At 32.8% G+C, this 18,489-nt stretch overlaps 1 protein-coding gene across 2 annotated transcripts in view; it reads left to right on the forward strand.

Annotated features, from left to right (window-relative positions):
- The window catches only part of LOC106067089 (neurofascin-like), a 63,047-nt gene extending 44,895 nt beyond the window's left edge, over positions 1-18,152 (forward strand). The window contains exons 12-15 of one of the 2 annotated variants that reach the window (XM_056016030.1): positions 6,019-6,239; positions 7,321-7,434; positions 10,021-10,086; positions 17,850-18,152. In XM_056016030.1, coding sequence (XP_055872005.1) covers positions 6,019-6,239; positions 7,321-7,434; positions 10,021-10,067 — 382 coding nt within the window. In that variant the 3' untranslated portion in view covers positions 10,068-10,086; positions 17,850-18,152. Of the gene's footprint in view, positions 1-6,018; positions 6,240-7,320; positions 7,435-10,020; positions 10,087-17,849 lie in introns of those variants that run through there. The other variant, XM_056016031.1, reaches the window with a different exon arrangement.
- Positions 18,153-18,489: the final 337 nt, after the last annotated feature.

The following is an 18,489-nucleotide window of genomic DNA, read 5'->3' on the forward strand; positions in this document are numbered from 1 at the left end:
TGTATCAATAGTATCAAAATATGAATGTTGTCTGAAGAGTATATACAATATAAATCTTGTCAATCTCAAATCAAAATATATATCCCATAGTGTATCAAGTGTGTAGTGTAGTGTTGATAATAATAAAAAATAGGTTGAAATAAGAAGTAAAATAAATATATATATTAATAAGTAATTAGACAAACATAAATACACTATAGATACTAAACAGTCTGCTTTAAAGAGACATTACAAGATAGTAGAAATAGTAGACAAAAGAATTACAATGAGAAATAACTATGACGCAAAAGAAAATTCAACAAATGTAAACAAGACAATATCAATACAAGAGTTTAACAATATGATAGATACTTGACGAAATACAAACTTAACTAGTACAGCTATACGATCAAGTATTTACTTTATCTAAAGAGTCCCTACCAATACCTGGATGCTTACTTGAAAAAAAATATAAATGCTCAGACTCAATAGATAATTAAATTTAGTCCCTAAAGTCAAATGTATATATAAATACAAATGTAAACAATGAAAAAAATTGTGGTGTAGTTCAAAGAGAACTAATCAATATTCATTAATACTAAAGGGTAATTAAAGTTACTTCCCTTAAATATTCACTTGATGCTTGACTTGTCCAAAAAGTTCCGGTGATGCTCCACATAAAATATGTCCACAGTACAGTTCATAAGTAATCCACTTGCTAAATCCGCAGCACAACGGTACAGTTCATAAGTAATCCACTTGCTAAATCCACAGCACAATGGTACAGTTCATAAGTAATCCACTTGTTAAATCCACAGCACAATGGTACAGTTCATAAGTAATCCACTTGTTAAATCCACAGTACAATGTTAAATGATACGGTACCCAAGTCCTTGAACAATAGTAATCCAATAAATACTTCATATGTTTGACAGATAATCCATTAAACAATTCATATAGTTGACAGGTAATCCAATAAATAATTCATGTGCTTGATAGGTAATCCACTGTTTCGTACAGTTGCTGAAACAAATATAAATAACTAAAAATGACCATAAGTAGTGACGACAAGAGAGGTCTAAGAGTGAGAGCGCCCTCTTATAAAATGTGCTGTTAGACAGCGACAATATGAGTGTGTCATTAGAATTATGACGAGCACTCGATGTAGATGATTCTTGAATATGTCAGCTACTTCGACTGACCATATATCAGCTGTCTTCAAACGATGACTTGAATGACTTGTTCTACATTTTCACCCACACCGGTTGTAAGATCAGGGTTGTCTAGTTTCACCCACACAGGCTGTAGTATCCAGGTTGTCTCAGCGTATCATGTTTGATCTCTTTCGCTTAGGATGTTAAAAAGTAACTTTGAACAATGCTGTGCTCCTAAAGCTATCTCAACTGGTGTAAAAATACAACCACATAAATCAGGCTTCCAGATAAATGACACTTAGGACAGTAGTCAACTGGAAAAGTTGAAAATACAGCTCAGACAGGAACAGTTCAAATTGTTCAGTTCATCACAGATGAAAAAAATAGCTCGCTAACGGTAACTGTGTCATGGCAGGTCAACATGACATGTAGTAGTAGATCTAGATACCAAGTGTGTAGTCAAAAAATTTAATAAATTCTGGATTAGTTGCAATTCATGTAAAGTTCAATCTTGAAGTACAAGTTAAAATAGTAGGCACCGTTAACTTTCAATTTCAGCTCTGTTTTTTGTTAGTAGTGTTAGACTAGCTGAAGATAATAATAATGTCACTCTTGGATCACGTGAATCTCACTTGAAAAATTGTGTGCTGGTCTCAATAAATGTAGATCTAGGTCATCTCTATAATGTTGAATGTGTCGCTGAACGACCAAATGAGAAAAATAGTAGAGTCTGTAATAATCAGGTTTTAGCTTTCTTGCTCGTTGAGTGGCGTCATGTGTAAACAAATATTTTTTAGAGTTACTTTTTCATGTGTTAACTAAATAGTTCACTTGCCAACTTCAAAAATATCCGTATAAATGTTACTGTAAGTAACTGTAGTATTAAAATACTTCTGACAGCAATAGGAAAAAATTCTTGACTTGTTCCTCTGGTGCTCATAAATCCTTTAAGTTAGCAGTTCTGACTTCTGAAATCATAAAATATCGTTTGCTGACACTTCTGACACTATAAATGCTGTTTGCTGACACTTCTGACACCATAAATGTCACTGTATTATTTTATATGTTATGAATGTGGCTGTGGTTATCAATGTAGGCGTGGTGGTGACATTGGGTTCTTGTTACAAATCACTGAATAATGAAATGACGCTGGGTGTAGCAGACACAATAAGTTTAATATAACACCACATAGTGAATACACCATACAATTCGACCCAGGAATGGTCAGTATTAATCCAACAGTAATATGCGAATATCACAACTTAGTACTTATTCTATAACCAACTACTTTAAACATCTAACTCTACTGCTTATATCTTAAGTGACTCAATACAAGTGCTTGCTACAAGATCTCTATGTGGACTGCTTGCCTTTAACTCTCTGGTTCACCTAAGGTCAAAAGTGTTCACCTTAGTACAACATGGGTTGTGAATAAGATTCACAATATGGAATTAACATACACAATACAGAATTAGGGTTTCTACTCTATGGCACCAACTTTGAGGTGGTGACAGAAATGTTATTTTTTTAAAGAGAAAAAAAATTATACTATGCAAATATGTTGAACATAATTTAAAACAACATTTATAATTTTTTTTTATTTTATCGCGTAAACTTCAGTGTTCACAGGGGACCTTAGAACACAAAACTAAAGGACATTCACACAAAAATCAAAACGCTTAGAATAAAATTTGTAGGGAAAGTAGTAAGGTCTCCCAATAACTTCCCCTTAGTATTATATTATTTTGGACTTAGACTAAACAAACTCCTCCCCATTCAAAACAACACACCCCACCATTTTGGTAACCATACACATTCATTCTACAGATCTCTCACAAGACACCTACCCAGCAATGAAAACATAACACACCACGACTCAAAAACAATATACACTATACTCAGAGACAAGTTGAAAGAAAACCTAGAAGTTAGAAATAAAGTGGGTCAGGGAGTTAGGGGTTAAACCAACCAACTGGACAGACACATTCACGTATTTACACAACAAATACATAACACCCAAAGCACGAGAAGTGGCCTACAGATTACTCTTCGGGATGACCCCAATAAAAGGAAGACTCTCAACTACAACAGGGTCCAAATATACCTGTGTAATTTGTAAAAAACCAAAACCCAGAGAAACACTTATTTAGTGAATGTGAGCTGGTTGAGGAAGCAAAAAAAACTTTAGAAGATATTATTGACGCAAACAGTCAAACCTGTGCAAATGTAAATACTGCTATTTTCTTTAATAAAGTACCTAAAGCCATAAATAAAAAACTAAGAGACATCAATGTAACTATTTTATCAGAATATAGAAACCTTATTTGGAAAACCTACAAATTGTCTGCCATAATAAACCATATAGTAAAGTATTATTAGATCACATTTTAAAGAAAATTATTGAATGCAAAGTGAAACAATATAGCGCTAAATAAAAATACCAAGATTGTCCATTAACTTATAGAAAAGGGAATATATATATATATATATATATATATATATATATATATATATATATATATATATATATATGACTATGTGTATGCGAGTGTGTATGCGTGTGTATAGATATATATCCCAAATGATCCTTTTTATATATTTAAAGACCCTGTAGCCATGTAATTTAAAAAGCTAGTACTCCAAATAAAAAATTAAAAAAAACAGTGATCGCCCCTTGAAATAGACAAGGGTTAAGACAATTCAAGACAGTACACAATCACGAAGGCCACGCCTTGACCTTGTGACTGTAAAGACTTAAACCAAAGTTTTGATCTACAAAGACGAGCGAGTTAGGCAGGAGAAAACGAGAGATCTCATTCGATTAAAACAGAGAATCATATCGAAAAGGAACATTAGACCGGCAAGTCAAGGAACGGAAACACAATAAGGAACCAGGAGCGAACACGTGAAAACCCAAGAAAAGAGAAAGAAGAGTAACTCCAGGAAATCAAGAACAAAGGCAGACCTTTACGTTTTATGTAAACACTATTTTTCTTCTGTTGTTCCTGCATTGAGAATCAGGCATGACCACATGATATCTAAACAAACAATTCTTTGTATAAATGTGTACTTTTTAACAATTATGTCCATAGTGGCTTTTTTACGAATATTGCAAAAATACCACCACTATCCGTATTGTGCGTACCTGTGCAGTCTACATACAAATATATTATTTCTTACTACCTTGCAGACGTTTACAGTCTATACAGTTATTGTTTTTCTTCTGTTGTTCTAATATTGAGCATCAACATAACCTCATAACTCAACAAGCTCCTACATCAAATTGTTACTAAATTAGTTTTTTTTTTTTTTGTTTTTTTACATATGTCAAAGTTTTTACTATTGTTAAAAAAAAATTCTCCACCACCATTGTCATAATAGTGCATACATGCTTGTGCAGTCTACAGAGAAATAATATATTAAAGAGGGGAAGAGGAAAAATAAAAAAAAATGGGGGGAAAAAAAAGGGGGATAATATTCAAGAAAAAAAAAGTATATATATATACATATATATATATATATATATATATATATATAGATACATATAAAATAACTATCAGTACGACTCTAATTGGTCCCTGTGACCAAAAATTTACTGACTCTAGCAGACAGAATTTCCACCTTGATGATGAGGAAGTAGTTTTACAAATCTCAAGGAAGGAAATCAAAAATTGTCATAAAAAGGGAGACAACAAAAAAACACAATGTTTAAATGCCTATGTTCACGTAAGTGTGTACACACATAGATGTGTATGCACGTTTGATAGAAGTTAATATAAAGAACTGGGGTAATGTAGCAAAGCACAAGGGAAACAACCATAAGCAATGTAGACAAAGTGGAAAAAAAATGTGACTACGATGTTTAAAATATTTTAATATCATTTAAGTTTCTACTTTCACTTTTTGGTTGTTTCTATTTAATTACCTATTGTTGACATTCTCACCACATATATTTTAAGAACCTTAAATTTCAAAAATATTCATTATATCCTATTGGAAAAAAATAACTTCATATACAAAGCAATTTAAAACGTTAAAATATTATGACAACCTAAATGTAATTATATATATTGCTTTGTTTTGCAATCATTGTACTTTAAAATGTAACTACTTAATTTGTACGCTTACTCATAAAATAGGCATCTTTTGGTTAATAAAAAAAAAAAAAAAAAGCCCAAAAAGAGGCCAATAGCCCCAAAAAAGAGGCAAAGAAAAGAGGCAAAGGCCCAAGGATTCCTAGGATGTAAACAGCTCGACAACTGAAGTCAAAAGCTAAAAAGCTGAGTTATCCTAACAAAAAAAAAGAAGGAAAAGAAAAAAAAAAGGAATTTCTTTTAAAGATTTTTTTTTTGAGGCTTTTAATAAGAGATTGACCCTTTACTAAACAATAAAATCAGCTAGATACTTATTATAAGACATCAGTTAGACCAGGTTCACATCTAACTTCACATTCACATTAACCTATACCTTGGTCTTCTGGATCTTTGGGTCACCACACAGGATCTGTCAACCTTCTTTCTTCATTCTTCTTTGTCATTTGCATTTTATAGAATTCCATTATGATATTCTTTCAGAATATATTGAAACCTGCCTTTTTACCTGCCTGGATGGACCATTTCTGCTAGAATTTATTACTGATATTCTTCTGAAAATATTAAAACCTGCTTTTTTTTTGGCTGGGTGGACCACTTTCAGTTCCGATTTTGAGTTTATGTTTCCGTATAAACTCTCTTGGAAACACAAATTCTCTCTGTAACCTTGTTAGATTTGTTTTGTTAACACTATAACCCTACGTAAACTACTAAACCCAAGCATTTTCATAAAGATGTAATTTGTTATTATTTGATATTCCGTAACATTAATTGACTATTTGTGTTGGAATCAGATGGATTTATCATAGCAGCATAGCAGATCATGTAGGCAAAGTACCTACATTTACATACTCTGATAAAGAAACAAACATGGCTTACATAAACACGACTGATATGAAGGGAAAAGATTATGAAGCTGTTGTTGGTTTTTATACTCTGAATATCTCCAATGATTATGATTACGTCATTGTCAAAACTCGTGTTAGACTCCAACTTGAAAGACAATCAGAACCAGGTGAGTCTAACCATAGCTGTACTTTCTACCTAGTTATCTTAACGTCATATTTATGATTGTAGTGTAGTTTTGTCACCTTATGTCCATGATTGAGAGAAAGAGAGAAAACATCTTTCCATTACAGACAGACCACAAAAAATTATTAGCGGCTATTTACAATTATAGTACAATCGAAGTATTAAAGTGCAGTTCATAAGTAATTGTCGCCTTTAATTTATATTATAACAATGTGTACAAAAAAAAAAGTAATATTTCAATTACTCTTCGAAAATCAACTCTCACATTACTTTATCTACCTTTTTATTATCTCCCTTGCAAAAAGAAAAAGCATTGGAGTTTTATTAAACGAAAAACACTTTGAGAAACATTTACATAAATTGATTTATTATTGAAAAAAAATATGCCGAGATCTGTGTAATTATTGTTTTATTCAGAATGTTTTTTTAAATGGGTGGTGAAAAGCTAACATAGCTCTGCTGAAACAAATATACTCTCCCCCAGAACTTGCTACTATAATACAAAAAAAGGCAACAAATAAGAATTCTTCACCTATCGTGGCATTACCCTACTGTCAGGGCGAGGAAAATCCTTGCCTATATATTCGTTGACAAATAAATTTAAGGTCCTTTGTTTGAAATCTGCACGGCTGCCGTTTACTGACAACGCGTAGATAGAAAATTTGGGATAGGTAGTAATAATCATCATTTCTTAAAGAATGTTATAACTCATAAAACAAATTTCACCGAAAAATTCATCGCCCGACCCCCAGAAATTCAGTGCTCCCCCCCCCCAGAAATTCCCCCCCTCCCCAGAAATTCAGCCTCTCCCCCCAGTAAGTACAGTGCTTAAACAAAATACGATGAGATCTAAAAGAGACAGATTTGTACTTTCGTTGAGCTATACATGATTTGTTTTGGTCTGGTTTCCGTCCTAAGACATGTATTTAAATTCTTCTTAATGCTCTACTCATGTAGCTTTAGGTTGGAACTTACGTGAATGAGCTATCTGTCCAATTATCTTTCATTAAAGTAAATGTTTATTTAGAAGTATATATATATATATATTTTACATTATGTTTCAGATAAAAGTTCTGACACGTGGATATTTCTTCTCATCATTGGCATTCTGCTACTTACGATTTCATTTTTCTTACTCTACAAAATGTTTCAAAAGCAACAGCTAGAATTCTACAATGGTATAATTTTAAGTCACAATGGAATCTTATATCTCTTTCTAAAAACTCCCTCCTTCAATCATTACTAAATCTCCCACTGGCAATAAACTAAAAAATACGAAAATGTTACCTTTTTTTTTTAGCTACCTTTGGTCTACGACCACTAAGATATTTTCGTGATTAAAACCGCAGCAACGAAGTTTACCAGAAACCATTTGTTTTTATTCGCAATTTCGACTAAACATGATTTTTTTTAAAAAGTCGACCAATTAAAAAATACAGTGGCGGAGCTAGGGATTTAGAACGCGGGAGCTTGACCTATTTAGAGGTCCCTGCATTTTTACATTTAACACCATGACAAGATAGTGGCGTGATAATCAATGTAAAAGCAATATTTTGAACACTCATTTTAGGGGACCCCTCAATTGATGGCTCTTAGAATTTTTATATTTGGACTCCCCCATCCTTAACCCTATCTACTTCACTGGTACATTATTAAACTTCCAATGTTTACAAAGCTTACATCAACTCACTCTGTCTGTCTGTCTTTCTCTCTCTCTCTCTCTCTCTCTCTCTTTCTGATAAAATATGTATAAATGTTATTTCTCTAACGCCAAATCTCGGATCATTAAATTTTTACGATCATTTTTTTTACCTGACAAAACAACAATCAAGTTTTAAAATATGTTCTAGGTCATTAATTATTTTTTTCTTTGGTATCAAACAGGGTAGATAAGTCATTAGACTGATTTTGAGGTATAAGCTGAATTACTTCCCTTGAGAAAGCTTGAGCTCTGAGTGAACAACTTTGTGTATATATTATGTCAATATTTGCAGAATGTAACTAAAAAAAAAAACAGGGCTACAAATACCATATCCTATCAAATATGACTATCATGTATGGTGATATGTATGCTCTACGCAAAACAGCAGGGTTTCTGTCCAAGACTTTGCAAGAAAGGATTTGAGTCTAACAAGCTCTCAATCAAATGGAGTTTGAGGATGATGATGATGATCAAATATTATTGATTAATAAACAATATATGATCCCTTAGCATGAAAACATAAAAAAATCGAGATTAACAAACAGTTTCATCCGCATCAGATTTAGCAACCATGTACTGTGCAATCAGCATAGTCATAATCTAGAATTTAATATCTAGGTATAGGTTTTTCAATCTTGTATTCTAATTGCAATTAAAAGATCTATGCTGTAATAAAGGGTAAAGGGAATATATATATATATATATAGTATCGTTAAAACAACAACAGCACAAATTAGTTTCAATGCAGTTTAAAAAAAGTTCCCCTTTAAGAATTTGCAATCTTTAGGGAGGATGATGTAAAGGTCATTTGTTTATGTGGCCAAGGGATAACAAGTAGGGTGTCGTGTGGCCAGCACAACGACCAACAGCTTTTACTTTCCCAAACTAAAGCCATGTTCTCATTAAAGTTGGGTGGACTCAGCCGCCCTGAAAATTAAAAAAAAAATTCTAAATCAGTCTTCACCGAGATTCGGACCTAGGACCCAGGTTCGGAAGCTAAATGAAGAGCTATTTTAGATCATCTTTTGGCATTGGTTTATAATTGAAAAAAACAACAAAAAATTCAACTGCGTTATCTGACCTAGAATGAGATCCGCAATGGCGGAAAAAAATTGAACCAGATACTACTTTCTGTGTGCCTGTAACAACTAAACACTTTTCACGATTAAAACCGGAGCGGTTAAATGTATTCATTCATAAACGCATTTATGTATCAGTTAGGGGTCTGGCAGGCGCAGAAAACTCCCTCAGCGGAGTTCCCTCAACGCCAATCGTGATCTTGCGTCCTTCACTGCCAGAAACGCATTCTCCTAATATACACTGCTCATTATTCATCCTATATAAAAAGGCAGGTCAAATTTTGTAAAATTAAGAAACGTGGCGGGGGGGGGGGGGGGCAATGGCCGATACTGAAGTGTGAGTGGCAATCCAGATGCAATAGTGCAAGTATAAGTATATATTTATCGTAATATTAGGGACTGTTTTGACGCGCGCAAAATGTCTAATTTTTAAGAACCCTTTATATAATGATTTTACTTTTCAAAATTATTATGTAAATTTATGACAATTATCAAACAAAGTTGTTGTTTTTTTGGATACATATACGTATATATAATTCTCTACGTCGCCAAACCTTGTGGTACAGGCACGGACGCCGACTCTCTAGTAACCCTTGATGAAAAAGTCATGTCTTTTATTTGTGCTTGTCGGTTTAGAGTTACCCCACGTAACTTTCGCATCGACAAAAAGCGCTGCTTAGAAAAAAAAAAGAGAGGGGTGGAGAACAATTAATCTTTTGTTTTGTGTACATATAATTCTCTACGTCGCCCGACCATGCCCCCTCCCACCCTCACCCACGCCGCTAAATAGCGGCATACACTACGCCGCGGGTCAGCTTGTATGCCTAAATTATTAGTTATCGAGCTATATTTATTTATATCTCCAAATTGAAAATCTTATATACAGTTAAAGTGCAAGGGAAAAAAAATTATGTTAAACATTTTAATATATTTTAAGTGTTTCTGTTTATTATCCTTTACCATTAAGTTGTATCTAATTACAGGAGAATCTGAACTCCCGGAGGATATATTTCAAGGTTCTCTGAATTGAAATTTATAGGGGTTTTTTTGTAAGTTATTTTTGCAACTTAATTTTTTAAAATATAATTTCATATTTTTATATTATTTTAAAAATAGGAACAAACATAATATCCATTTAAACATCAAAATAAACTATTCAAATATATAAGGATTTAACATAAAGATAAAAACATATATTTATTATGTCACTAACAAGATATTGATAAAATCTGATTCGAAATTTTCTTTATTAAGATTTTTATTTACTTTAAAGTCTTAAATACCGAGGTTACAAAGACAGTTTGTGTGGAAACACAAACTTAAATTCGGCCCCCGAAGTTGTCTAACCAAGCAGGTAAAAAGACAGGCTTCAATATTTTCATTTTAATAGGGTTTGTTAGACTAGTCCGTTTCGTTTCTTTGATTAAAAAGTATTGGGCCGGAAGTCGCTTTTTTTATTTATTTATTTTATCAGTATTTTACCCAAGATCTGTGTTGTTTTTTTAGGACTAGCTTTTTTCATGTACCCGGCATTTTCCGATACACAATTTAATACACAAAGTAATTGTTGAAAAAAATTGTAGTGATTTTAAACTTTAAATGATTACTTAAAAAGGTGTTACTCTAATCAATGTGAATATTATTTTGTTATGAATGTCACTGTTTATTTTGTGTCTGTTCTAGTTTCTTAAATTTTTCTTGAGTAAAGGGGTCGTTTTTCTCCTAATGGGTATACCTGATTTCTCCAAGCAGCCTTTGTAAAATATTGGTCCTAAATAATGCTATGTTTATAAACGAAAAATCGCATGGCTGCATTATGATGAATGTACGTGTTAGTTCAATATATTTTATATTACTAGGTAACTATAAATAACCGCATAAATAGATGTAAGTTTAATTTTTTTTTTGTTAGATAAAGTCATATGGCAAATTTTTGTTTATATCCTAATTCTAAAAAGGAATAATAATAGAATTATACAGTAAAAATAATCACTAAGTTTTTCTTTTAATAGTTTTGAAAGTCTAACTAAGTGTTTTGGCAGATGTACACAAGCTACACTATGAGTCAGTCCATCTCTTCTGACTATTTAGAAATGAGTGTAAAAATGTAGGCTTCGATATTTTTAGCCTGAATTTAAGAAGTTACAATCTTCAAACAACTAATATATTGCCTCTTCCATAAAACTTTGTACTTAAAAAATAAATTTATCCAATGCTCGAAATCCTGCTTGTATACTTAGGCCCTATTTAAATCGATCTGTTATCAATGTATTAAGTAGCAATAACCCCGCAAAAAATTAAATGAAAGAAGATTGAGATATACATATATTTTTGCGACGGTACGCACCGGTACGGGGGTACCGGCACCTTTTTTCAATGTCGGGAAAAATTATTACTTTTCTTGTAATTCAACATTAATTGTTAATTTATTATTAGTTGAAAGTTAGGCAATCTATCAATGAGTACTGGAGCCTCTTTTTTATTTTTACAAAAAAAAAAGGACTTCATATACTTTCAGCCGACATGCTGTATTATTAAAAACACCTCTATGTGAACTTCTCAATCATCTAGAGTCTTAGACAGTCATTATTTTAGACTAGATTTAAGTAGAGTCTAGACCTAGATTTAGTAGGCCCATTATTATAAAAAAAAAATAATCAGTTATTATAGACATCATTCGCAATTTTATTATTAGGTCTAGGCATTGAAAAGTAAATCTATTAATAAACTATAATAGATCTAAGTCTAAGTACTAACTTATTAAATAAGTTATTATAAGTAGAAGTATTATAATGAATATTGTATAGATCTAGATTGACAAGATTATAGATAGATCTATGGATAGATCTCTAGTTTAGTAGATTAAGTATAGAGTATAGTAAACGTATTACAGTATTATTAGATCTATGTCTTATGTCTATATCTAATAATCTAATAATTTAAAAAAATTTAGTATTTATTAATATCTAGACTTTTTTCTAATAAAAACTGACTATAGGCATAGCATAGTCTAGACTCGGCAATCTAGTCTCAAGATAGAACCTATACTATTACTAGATCTATTCGATTTTTATATATAGATCTAGACTAGATTTAGATTATAGATCTAAATATACTAATGGAGAGATGATATGAGGTGTTAGCTAATAGCGTTGCACAAGAAACAAACCTAGGTTTTTCTAAACTCTAATACTTGGTATGTAATAGTAAACAGCACCTACCTAAATAAATTGTAACTAGCAATCAAAAACCTATATTTATTGTAGTATATATAGGTCTGTAGTTGTATTTTATATATCCTTCGTAACTTCTTCTATAGAGAAATGACTTTTGTAATTTTTTTTTACTGAAAATTGGGCTATTCGCGTCTGACACATATATAATTTTTATGTTCAGCAACAAACCCTATTGTTGTTTTAAATTTTGTTCACTTGTTTTTAAATGTAATAGTTAGCAATAGCGCGGACAAAATAGCGCAGAAAAAATATATTTCAGTCATTTTGAAAGAAATACTTTAGCTATTGTAAAATATGAATAGAGCAAATATTTTTTATTTTAATGTTTTCATTATTTTTCAGTAATTTTGCAATAAACACTATATATATCTTAAAACATAAATATGCAAAGAGTAAGCAAAAATTATAATAAGGTAAAATAAATAATTTCAAAATATATCATTTATTTACATTCCAAAGGTGTACTTTGAACACAAAGCAAAAATACTTGTCAGATTTATATATATATACTATTCGACCGGCGGCGTAGCATACGCCGCTATATGGCAGGGCCGGCCTTAGGCCACTACAACCTATGCGACCGCAGTAGGCCCCACACTTTCATAGGACCCGCGCTAATGTAAGGTGTATAAATTATAAATTTAAACCATTTTATAACTTAATTTAAAGCAGATTTCCCGCGCCCTACTGTCGATTTACCAGGAGTTCCCGAAATCGAAAAATATACGAAAAAGTCCTTAAAATATACGGAAATATATAGACAAAAAATGTCATTTTGGGGTGTCATTCAATATGGAAAACGCCAATCCTACGCGATATGCATTAGCCAAAATAGTGTAATCTGGTGAAAGAAGCTTCTCGCGCGTCAAACTAATGAAAAGTTACTTGAGGTCAACAATTCTCAAAAATAGATTGAAACATTTTGTAATTCTTGCTATTGAGCGTGATCTATGTAAGAAACAGAATTATTATGACTCTATGACTTTATTACACGCAAGGCTCATAAAATAATTCTGTACGTAGTAAAGAATGAAAAAATGCAAAGACTAATTTATTTTCTCATACAAACTCATAAATTTCATAAAATTATCCGCTTCCCTACCCAAACTTGGCTCGCAAAATCCGTTTCGCATAAGGCCCCACAATGGTTAAATCCGGCCCTGCTATTTAGTGACGGGTGAATATACATAGTAGATTACTTGTTCTCTTTCCATGACTTCTTGGTAGTAAAAATTAAATTACCCAGACCGTTGCGATCTATTTGGAGGATAATGTAAAAGTCATTAGTTTCTAAGACCGACGTTTAACGAGGCTGTTATGTGACCATCACAACGACTAACAGCCCTTTACTTTTTGTACCAACTAATGTTAGGTATCGTTGAAAGTGTTAGTGAACTCGTGACGTCATACACATTCCTAAACTCAATTCAGAGTAGTGACGCCAGTTGTTGGAACTACAAAATAAATTAAATTATTTTATTTATAACGTCACATGCACAGTGATAATTAGGACAGAGAACCTTAGAGATTTTATTGTAAATGTATTCAACAGCCGTTTGCTGAAGATAATTTTTATATTATAAATCTGCCACGAATTCTCGTAAATTTTTCAAGGTTTCCCTCTGTTCTTTATTTTTGCTTAATTTCGTTCAGTATTAAATCAGTAGCTGTTCATTTGGCTCGAAGAATAGTCAGTTGGTATTAAATTTTATATAGTCGTTAAAGATAGGTTAGGCCTATATTGCAACACTAGCGGATCCAGAACTTTGGAGTGGGGGGGGGCGATTTTTTTCCAAACCCTAACCCTAACGCCCAGTAAACCCTAACCCTATGCATAAACGTGTGTATAGAACACACACACACACACACACACACACACACACACATATATATATATATATATATATATATATATATATATATATATATATATATATATATATATATATGAGAATTTTAAAAAGCAGCATTTCTTAACCTTCGGCGAAAAAGTGGGGCAACGATAGAAGGTTCCCTAGTGGGGTTTGGGGCAAAGCCCCGACGACAAAAGCGTTTTCTTGCATTCTTCACTGCAGAAACAATAATACTAAAAGAAAAAGTATTGGTTTGTCCAATGGGGGAAATGCAATTGCATATATCGCCCTTCCCACCTGGTTCAACCCTTTTTCATTTAAATTTACTAATGATAAAATTTGAGTTTAGAGTATGGTACGACATAATATACAATGGGTTCACATATCAATACGTAGTTTATATTATATAGATATTCAACTAATTTTGTTCACAAACTATGATTCTCCATTTTATAGATTAATTCAACTAATTTTGTTCACAAACTATGATTTCTCCATAACAATAGGACCGCCCCCCCACTCAAATGGTTTAGGTGGGAAGGGCAGTAGAGGTATTCGCCCCCCCCCCCCAAACGGTAAACAGGGAACGACATAATATAAAGACCGGTTAAAATATCAATAACAAGTTTTAATCATTTAGATATTTAATTGATTCTGTTAGCAAGCTGTGATTTCTACAAATAAATTGGACCGCCCCCCCCCCCACTCGAAAGTGTATGGGGGGCCCCCTCCCGACCCCACCAAATTGGTCAACATACTAGAGGAGGGGGCGAAATAATAAAAAAATAGGTTGAAATATAAATAATTAGTATATATTATTAACATAAGTAATAAATTTGTATACAAATTGTGTGAATTCTATACTAAAATTCGTCCGCCCCCCCGGGGGGGGGGTCGGCCGAGTTGGGGTGGGGGCGATCGCCCCTCCGCCCCCCTCCTGGATCCGCCAGTGTATTGCAATTTGTTAGGTCATTTATGGGTTGGTTGAAATCTTTTTATGCATTAAATGATTTTTGGGAAATTTCATTAAGCTTGCAATAGACATGTTGCATTTTTTCTAGATAAGTCTTTCTAGCTTTATTTGTATTGATAAGTGCTTTTATTTGACCATATTTTAATGTCGCTTTCACCGGATAGTCCAGGGGTCGGCAACCTTTTGAGTGAGAAGAGCCAAAAATTACAATTTACTAAATTTCAAAGTTTTTAAAGAACAAAGTTTTTTCTTGCCAACTATAAATAGTACTCGGATAAATAAAGTTCTTTGATGAATAAAAACGAATCTATTTATTCCTAAGAAAAAAAATCTACTTATTTATATATGACTAGTGTTTTTCACAACAAATTAGATAATATATATTGTAACGGATGCATGTGTATATCAAATGTAGCTGAAGTATTTAATTAGACTAAGTGCGTGAGTACCTTGTTCGATGTATTTCAATCGCGAGTTCTTGAAATCATGCACACCGTTACAAATATAGATAAGGTACTAAACAGGAACACAGACTCAATGACCAAGTTGACTCAAGGTGAACTTCAAACAAACATTGAATACAGAATGGGCCACAGTCTAGTCTGTCACTAATAAACGATGTGCTCCCCTCAAGAGTCTAGCAGTAACTGATCAATAAAAGTCTATTCTAATCTCTAACCCAAAGTCTATGTCGTCATTATAAAATGTATGTTCACCGTCAGTCTAATAAACTGCGCAACCCAACTAACTAAACTAGCTATCTAACAATATATATGGGATTATTAGATTTAATTACTTATTATGAATGTAAATAAATTAAAGAATTAAACATTTACATACAACATTAACTTGTACTTCAATAACAAAACAATTTAGCAAACAAATTCAATGGGAGCGATGGCTTTGGTTTTAGAAAGTTAAATACATTTGGCTTATAACTTGTTGTTTTCAGTTTCAAACACGACTCTAAATGTTCAATTGTTGGTTGGCTATTCATGCAAGAGAACGCTTGCTCACATGAATATGTCGATCCGAATATAGCTAGTAATCCGATTGCCAACCTTTTCACTTCACTGTAGCAATCTGGAAGACAATTCCATGCGTCGAATATAAGTGCTTCATCTAGCTGCATTTCTTTGAAAGCTGTCCACTTTTGTTGCGTTACGTAAATACAATTCTGGACCTCCAACTGTTCCAACTTGCTTTTCAACTCTGTTAATTCTCCACTCCACTTTTTAAAGTCCAGTATTAATTCCTAATGGCTCAATATGGATTTTGTTACTATTTGCGTTGAGGTGATTTACTATGTATGCTAGAATGGTTTGGATGGTTTTGAAATGCACAAATCTCTCAGCGAATTCATCTGTAATTTTTTAAAATAATGTGCTGAAGTAATTCCTGTCAACAGTTACACTGGTTTTATCGCGATACAGCTTTAGAAAATGAAAATGAAGTCATTTATCGCTCGGATTAAGTAACATAAATTTCCCCTTTCAGACCTTGCGATCTTTAGGGCAGATGATGTAAAGGTTATCTCTTTTTGTGAACCACGGTTAACGAGGGTGTCTGCACAACGACCAACCGCATTTACTTTCCCCAACTAATGTCGGGTAATTATTAAACTTGGGTGGATTTAGAACGCTAAAAAATATCCAGAGATTAAAAATCCCAGTCTTCACCACGATTCTAACTCGGAACCCCGGTTCGGAAGCAAAGCTCTTTACTGCTCAGCCACCGCTCTTATCTTCTACCAAAACATCGGCTGGGCTTTCATTTTCTTGTAGTTTTAGATTCATCACATTTACTTTTGCTGATATATCCATCAGCAACCATTTGTCGTTCTGGGTGATTAATACCATTCTCATTTAGGAATGTATTTATTTCATTCAAGCACAAAGCTGGAAGTTTCAACAACATACATGTAGAAAGCCATCGCACTTTTTGGAAAGAAGAAGGTCGGAATACTGAGTCTCCATTTTGTTTAAGAACTCTTTAAACTGACGATGCTAGAGTGCTATTGACCAGCACTTCTTGCTGGAGATGGCAGTGAAACTTAAGACATACGTGGAGACTCGCAGATTTTCTTTTATTTTTTCTAGTCATACTTCTGGCTCCATCCGTTGCTACTGAAACGAGTTTTTATTTAAATGGATCTTATTGTCTTTAAGGCATTTTTGCACGGCATTCGCTAAATCTTCTCCCTAGTTTGTCACGAGAGCGCTAGCAATCCTTGGGAAGACATATACCTGACAGAAATCCAACTTGTGCCGTGTATTTTATGTGGCAAGACGTATCTATTTCATTGACAAGGCAGAAGAAAGTTGAGTTCTTCCAACTGCAAATATGTTACATTTGAATACATGTGGAAGGCTGCGGTGAAAAGCAAGTGCAAGTGGCTGAGAGATTGAATTGGTGCCTAATTTTAGATAATCGATTCAATTTTTTTTCGATAAAATAATTAATATTTGAGTATGGAACTTAAGAGACGCAGCTTAACATCCAAAGAGCCGCATGTGGCTCGCGTTCCGCAGGTTGCCGACCCCTGGAATGTACAGGTCTGTAAGTTTGAGATAGGTCAAGTGTGTTATTAAATCTAGGTATTTTAACAATTTGAACTTAACTTATAATAATATTAGAAGAAATATTAATGTTTTATTGATAATTCATACAAGATTGTGATTCTTCTATTCCTTTTTTTAACTGCTTTCTTTATTATTAAAAATAGGTAAAATGTGTTGTTTTTTTTTCAGAGGACCTGAACTTATAATGAGAACGTCAAAGAAAAAGGAGACAAAAAATATTCCACAGAACTTTCACTGTTCTTATCCCCCTTTACTTTCACTGTTCTTATCCCACTTTACTTTCACTGTTCTTATTCCCCTTTACTTCACTAGCTTATATTTTTTTTCTATAATTTATTTCATTCAAAACGTATTATTACATAATCTTCTATACATTTGAAATAATCTTATGAGGATATCTGCTTTTATTTGTAATGTTGCATACTGAATGTTAGATAGAAAAATAAAATGTATTATAAAATGGATCTGTTAAAATCATTAAAACTATTCATAATAATTTGATGCATATGTGTAAAAAGAAATAAAGTTGTAAAATAATATTTTAAAAGATAACAATGCAAGAAGAATTATATGCATCCAGCCACAATCCTTTTTCCTTCCAAAGGAAAATGTTCATTAACGCTTTATCATGGCAACATTAATATGTAGGCTTCCGTTCATTTTACCACTAATAATAAAGCAAATCATGCCTATATATAAAAAGATGTCTAAATAAATATGTGTGCTTGTATTTTTACCTAGAGTGAAGGGAGTGTCAAAGATCTGACAGTTGACTCTTGGAGCTTTTTCTTCTTTCTTTTGGATATTA

This window comes from Biomphalaria glabrata, chromosome 17 (genome assembly GCF_947242115.1).
Source record: "Biomphalaria glabrata chromosome 17, xgBioGlab47.1, whole genome shotgun sequence".
In the NCBI taxonomy this organism is placed as follows: Eukaryota; Metazoa; Mollusca; class Gastropoda; family Planorbidae; genus Biomphalaria; species Biomphalaria glabrata.